We start from the raw sequence: 7,045 nt of genomic DNA, 5'->3' as shown, positions 1-7,045 counted from the left end.
AAAAGCGACAAAAGTTGCCAAAATGGGATTTCCATTTCGCACACAGATACATATTGTGAATGTGATCAAATACTCCACTCCAACCCTCCCAGCATTGGCTTTCACGTCCTTCGAGGCTCGTCAACTGACAGAAAGAAGGTGTTGAAGAAATTGTTGAACAGCAGAAGTGCAAAAAGAGCAACAAGTTGGCTGTTGCATAAATGAAGCAGAGCTCGATTGTGGCACAGACACGCTGTCTGGCAATGCGGCGGGACTGTCGCCCCTGGGCAAAGACAAAGGGCCGCATCGTCTGGGGAGCACTGTGGCAAGAGAAGCAGAAGATCTGCCGCACATTTGGAGAGGTGCATGGTCGCACAGGCGTCGCATTGTCTTCGATCGCAATATTAGTCCAAGTGTTTGTTAAAGCAGCAACAGCAACGATTTGAATTTGTGGTCCCAGACTTCAGACGCAAATATTAAAATAGTTTGGCTTACCGATTCGATACCATTCGATCCCATCTGATCGAATCGGAGGCGTAGAGTCGAGATGCCATCTGAGCCGCAAGCGTGTTATGCATCCATTTCCATCGTGTGCCTACATATGTATGTATGACATACACGAACTCACTCCGAATGCGAGTGAAACTGAAACCCAGCGCAGTTTTCTAATCTGTTCATTCTATGCAAAATATGATAGAAATCTGTGGAGCTGGAATTGGAAACGGATTGGGGGTTAGCGGGTAACGAAGCTCGTTGGAATTCAGTGTCGAAAGTCAGTGTCATCATATATGCAGTTTGTTTGCCTCTGATCTCATATCGATAAATTGTGTGAACACTGTGGGAAAAGGTGTATTGAAAAATTGTAAGTTCAGATTTGGTTAAGTGTTTTTGATCGATTTGCGGGCTTTAATTAGTTTACTTTTAATCATCTTTTCGGATGAACAGCGGTCACAATATTTAAAATCAAATGAAATTCAAATATTCAATACGGCTACACTCTAGAAAGTGTCCTGTAAAATAGTTCTAAAATAGAATCAGAATCAAAATACAATTTCTATGAACGAAAATGAAATTACATAGCTACGTAATACATATAATTAAATAGTCAGCGTAATTGCAGAATATTTAAGGTAATATAATTGCATGATTAGTTCCACTGTCAAGTTATTCAATAAACGAATCTATTGATGAGGGAGGGGTATCAGAAATATGATTGCTCTTCGGACCAACGTATGAGGAGAGGAGGGCGATGATGCGATGGAAAGGAGGAATAAGAAGCGCGGAATGTGGAACGATTTGGTTTTGTTTTGCTTAAGCGGTCGAACAGCCGGCTGCTTGTGTTCCGTATTGGGATGTGCGGCTTCTGCTGATCTTGTTACCGATCTCGATTTTTGATGCCGATTTTGACTGCTACGCGATGGGTTGACAATTCGCTTGAACTGAATGTTGAACCACATATAAATCCCATGAATCCGACAACAACGACAACAACAACAACAGTAACGACAACAACACCAACACCAACGACAACAGCATCATGGGGAACCGGAACAGTATGGACCTGAAGTTGAAGCAGGGATCGCAGTCAGTGTCGGAGCTGTGGTTATTGTCACTGCATGCCACTCGAAGCATGATACTTTATTCATTTATTCCAATAATAATAATGCAATGCAAACATTGATTGTCATCGATTGTCAGTCGCGATGCCTGTCCCGACGTCGGCGCACGCGCAACATTCACCAAGTCAATGGGGACACTGGAGGATCGGTGGAGGGGGAAGTAGACTTATGCCCTTTTAGGGTATTTTTGATAGGTGACAGATTTTGCGCTCGCTCGGCTATTTGTGGGCTGAATTTATGAGTTGTTCACTCTTGTTGTTCGTCGTCGTTGTTACTCTTGTCGATGACATATCCTGCTCTTCCTTCCTCCTCTTGATGTACCCTTCACTCGTTACTGGTATTTACATTTCATTTCACGTTTATTATTAATACCCATTGAATGGAACTCTTCGTATCCTTTTGTGCGTGGTCCCACTCACAACGATTTACATAAAAAATTGTGGCAATTTTTATATCGCATCCTCGTCGGCTGACATGGCTCTCAAACCAATCCCAATGAGTAACGAATTGGACTACCAGCCAACGACGCTGCAACTGCAACTGGAGCATGAGCTGGCGGTAGAGGTAGAGTTGATAGAGAGCTGAAGCTGATGCGGGCGGAAAAGCGGGAGTCAGAGCTGGCTGTCATGTAATTGCTTTTTGCACCGCCGCCGACGCCCATCAGGCGCTATTGAATTTAAATGAATTCAATATTGCATTTTCACGCTAAAATGCTTCCAAAAACAGATTTTTCATTTACACTTTCTGAATGGTAAAATCCGGATTACGTATCCCACGGGCAAAGCATTGATTCTGATTCTGCTTCTGCGCAATACAAAGAGGACACGTGAAAAGTGCTTCATGGCATCGGCAGTCCCTTCCATCTTCCTCAACCCGCGCCGGTCATTTGGTCAAAGGATCCGCCGCAAAGCAGACCCCCTGCCCCCTACCCACAGGTTCGTTGGCTTCACGATAAAGCTATGGCTACGACTTGGACTGTGGTAGGCAACAACTGCCTTTGGCTTTGACTTGCATGCCCTGCTCCTATCCTGTAGGTGTCTCCGCCTGAAATCAGTTCTTGTATTTTGTATGCCGTTTGTGTGGCAAATGATTCGCTTTTCGCACTTTTTCATTGCTGCAAAATTAATCAAAATGTTTACAAAATTTCTGTACAAAAAATTGATTGAAATTCAAGTGACGGCCAGAGCAACTAATCGGATTTGTTTGACTATTTTCTTAATAGCAAACAAATTAAACCAGGCCTTTTATTATATAGAAAACTTATGAAAGTGAGATTAAGTCTTTTTATCGGGGACCATAAAGAATTATTGAAATAAGATGTCTAACTTAATATATATCCATTATTCACCTCTTTGAAAAGTCCTGATTTAAAAATGTCGAATCATAGAAGGCCTTATACAGCCCTTCTTTTCGCTGAATGTACAAAAGTACAAGTAGATGATCATCTTACTAATCCTATTTATATTTACCACCTACTTAAATCGTATGCCATATTACACAATCGGGTACAATATATTATACTAAAATTATTCACAAATTGAATGTCAAAATTCTCAAAAGTTCTTAAATACTTTGTGTATACTTGTAGTTAATTACATATAGTATGAATAGGTGAACAAGGTAAGAAATCAGAGTGACCCTCAGGGGTTATCGAAGTTATGGAGCTTTGCACCTTCCTTCAATGATGAATGATCCACATTTTTATGTGTTGTTTATTTGATTGGTTATTCTTCAAGTTGCTTTAGTTTTTTAGTTTTTGGTGGGGAATTTTGTCAGCTTCTCTGATACGGCATGACTTTTTAATAGACTCAAGTCGACTTTTGATTCGTTTTTGTCGTTTTATTGTGCATTGAATTTTAATTTTGTCATTCGTCAGCACGAAAACGAATCACTTTCAAAAAGCTATCAAGCGTATTACGACGCATCGAAATGTTTGTCAAAATTATTTAAAGGCCTCTCTCTGCCTCCGCCTTCCAATTTATGCCAATTCTTTCATAAAATAAAATAAGTAAGCTGCCGTTGGGTGTAATCGACTTTTAAATACTCGGTAAGAGCTTCGTATTTAACAAAATGTGTGAACAGACAATAAAAATCAAGTTAACATATGAAGTAAATGTCAGTTTTTTTTTTATCTCAAATTCACGAATTACTCAACAAATTATTTGAAATATTAGGTTTATAAATTGCTTAAACTGCAGTAAATATATTATATATTCTTGAGAGATGTGATTGTTACCTACATTATCGGTAGACACAAAGTTACAATACCCTCTTACTTTGTGTAAACCGGGTATCTAAAAATAAAAACAAAAATAAGTCCCACTCAGTTGTTTTTTTTTTGCGGAAAAATGATCTGATTTATATTTGACACAATGGATTGCCTGACTTCGTGTTACAATATACATATATGTACACATTCTTTTATTTATATGACTATCTGTATTTGTATCTGTGGCTGTATAGGTAGATGTATATTTAAGCTACACACGACTCAACAGTTTTTGGCAGCAGCTCGCTTTGATACATAAAACATAAGCCTGATCATTCCCGACGCAAGAGGTGCAGGGGGAGGTGTTGGATTGGTGGCTCCCTCGTCTTTAACCGTAAATCGCACCAGACATACGGCGGCCATTATGATGCGCAATAATTCGAAATGCTAAATGAATCGCAAAACAAAAAGCTTGAGTACTACTTGTATACACTCATACGATCGTACGTAGAGGCCCAATTATATCGCAATGACTGCTCGTAAAATATTGGGGTGTTGACAAATTATGGCAACGCCTTTGCTCACATCACGTCTTGCACGTCAAGCAGCTCTGTGTGTACCGGGTATACAGCAATTTGGTTAATCACATATTCAGATATTTGGGTATTCGCGGTGGAACGACCACTTTAATGGCTCAAATGGTCAAAGGCGGTATAGTTTCTGACAAGTGTTCCGATCTCGTCTTCGATAAGGAACTTGCTCCACTAAGAATATCTAAGTAGATACGAGTATATTCGTAGTTTACACTAAGAAAGTCTATTTTTGCCTTTTCACCAGTTAATATGAATAAAAGCACGTACGAATGTGACAATGACAAGGGCTGATGATGAATTGAATGATTCCACATACTTATGGAGAGAAAAGGGCATTATTACCTTGCGCCTGCAGGAAATGTATAATAACAGGCAGAAGAAGCCATCTCGGTCTCGGTATATGTGTTTTTGATCTTGATACGCCTACGTGTATGTCCGTATGCCAACTTAGGTCTGAGAGATTTTAAGAGAGATCCTAACTAGATGTACGGCATTGGTTGTTGCCTTCTGATCAGCGTAATTTGATGCCAGAGACTCGATTTTTATGCTTATAATTAGAACTACATCCAATCACTACAGTGATCCTGGCTGCAGTCAGATACAAAATTAAAAAAATATTTCAAACATATTACTGATTTACTTATTTTCTTTAAATAAGTATAAAGCATACTTGAGTGTCTATATGAAAAATGAATGTTTAAAATGCGATTAGAGCAGGAAACCCTAATACGAGTATGTAGAATTTTCAGCATTGTAGTTCTGACTTGGACTTTGTAATTTTTGATGCAAGTAATTGAGATGGCGACTATTGTGTGGTTAGCATGTTGACCAAGTACATGTAATATCATACTTCAGTATACTTTTGAAATCGAAGCTGAAAGTAGCAAATTTTAAATCCTTTTATTATACCTTAATTTCAATATTTTCGTTTTCTATGGGGAAATGTGACATTTAAAATATATGGAGAGAGTTTTAGGTGATGCAGGGCACTAACCTATTATAACCGTATTTATGTTAAAAGCTAGAAGAAAGCTAAAGAATATAAGTGTTTATGTCAAATGAATGCATTCTTTATTAGAAATGGGTCACCACTAGCTGGTGATGAGCACAGCTTCGATTTCACCTTTAACTGAAAAAATATACCAAAAAAAACGAAAAACTGTTTACCCGATTTATGAAGAAATATATTTAGATTACAAATTGCATTCAATTTTGACTATTTCATAAAAATGAATTAATCATCGACATTCTTTGCGTCGCTGATGGCGTGGATTGCATGTTACCTTGCAAGCCTTAGGGGAAAAGTGATATTTTAAGAGTATTAGAATATTTAATTTTAATTTACTTGTCGACGATAACGATCCTTTTTACACTCTGGGAGTCTGACCCAAGCCCTAGCTCCTTTGGTTACTAAATCATTTGGATTCAAACCACAGTGCTTACGTCTATAGACACGAAGAAAATTTAGATAGCCGTTGTTGGTAACAGGACCTGGTTTTTGGCATTTTGGAGCACATCGCGGCTTTGGAGCACATCGCGGCTTTGGGGCACATCGAGGCTTTGGAGCACATCGCGGCTTTGGAGCACATCGCGGCTTTGGAGCACATCGCGGCTTTGGAGCACATCGCGGCTTTCGAGCGCATCTCATTTTTGGAGCACATCGTGGTTTTGGTGCGCATCTCGGCTTTCGTCTACGCTTTTGAGGGCAGCTCATACAGTCGTCCCCTTCCATGTTAACAAGTTGCACCCTGCCCATACGTCGATATTTATTTTTTTGAGTTTCAGACAATCGATTCCACAATTTTCCACCTTGGATCAGAGAGAGTGTATCGTTTCCATATTGTGATGCATAGGCGTTAATAAAAGTTTCAAAGGCTTTGTTTGTGCTGGGCGAGAGTCTTTGCATATCAGCCATTGTTTTCTGAGGGAAGAAAAGTGTGGATTCAGTTAGAAATATATTGCAGATATTTTCATGTAGAACATAAACTCAGTCATGGAATCAGAGTGCGCTGTTAATAAAATTTGTTTGGATATGTTTCAAGAAAAAGATTAAAGCTCAAAAATTAATTAGATCCTAACTCAAAAAAGATAAACGAAATCTAAATCTAAAGCCAGAAAATTGGTTACCAGCAATAGATTTAAAAATAATAACAACTGGTGTCTACTTACAGTCTTTTCCTCCCGTAGTACAAAAATATTTCACAAATAAAATTTTTTAAAAAATGTTGTGATTATAATAAAAAAAAATATTTAAAATTAGATACTTTCAGCACAAATTTCAGAAGTATACTAAACTATTCCATGTACTATGTCTAGATCTTACCCAAAACATGAACAATAGTCGCCTGCTTGATTACTTGAAACGAATATTACGGATTATAATGATTGTAGGATTCTCTGACTAAAAATGAAGTATTGACGGAAAGCCCAACATTGAGAGCTAAGATGCTGACGCAATAAACTAAATTATAGAATAATATTGCATAATCTAACCGTCTTAAGAGGTAACACCACCAAAATCACAAAAATCAATATATTTTCAAAAATTCGTACGAAGTTCTCTAGATATACCGATATTTTTGTTGCCGCCGGGTTGGTTCAAATTTATATCACTTGTGTTGCGTGACGCGGCCTTCCATCGAAGC

General features: G+C 38.5%; 1 protein-coding gene across 1 annotated transcript; it reads right to left on the bottom strand.

Annotated features, from left to right (window-relative positions):
- Nucleotides 1–5,562: 5,562 nt before the first annotated feature.
- Nucleotides 5,563–6,707, bottom strand: LOC132798587 (uncharacterized). Its single transcript, XM_060810506.1, has 3 exons — nt 6,570–6,707; nt 5,746–6,321; nt 5,563–5,692 (listed from the first exon to the last, which is right to left on the bottom strand). Exons 2-3 carry the CDS (start codon nt 6,313–6,315, stop codon nt 5,639–5,641), a joined length of 624 nt encoding a protein of 207 aa, XP_060666489.1. The 5' UTR covers nt 6,316–6,321; nt 6,570–6,707; the 3' UTR covers nt 5,563–5,638.
- Nucleotides 6,708–7,045: the final 338 nt, after the last annotated feature.

The sequence above is a fragment of the Drosophila nasuta genome, chromosome 2L, assembly GCF_023558535.2.
Source record: "Drosophila nasuta strain 15112-1781.00 chromosome 2L, ASM2355853v1, whole genome shotgun sequence".
NCBI classification, from domain to species: domain Eukaryota; kingdom Metazoa; phylum Arthropoda; class Insecta; order Diptera; family Drosophilidae; genus Drosophila; species Drosophila nasuta.
Note: the sequence above shows the minus strand (reverse complement) of the source record. Positions and strands in the feature narration are given on the sequence as shown.

What these genes read in the sequence shown, in the direction of transcription:
- LOC132798587 (XM_060810506.1), bottom strand. Translation starts at nt 6,315, where the DNA reads ATGGCTGATATGCAAAGACTCTCGCCCAGCACAAACAAAGCCTTTGAA. An exon ending in AGGATCGTTATCGTCGACAA is followed by an intron (nt 5,693 to 5,745) that starts GTAAATTAAAAT and finishes TTTTCCCCTAAG; the next exon opens with GCTTGCAAGGTAACATGCAA.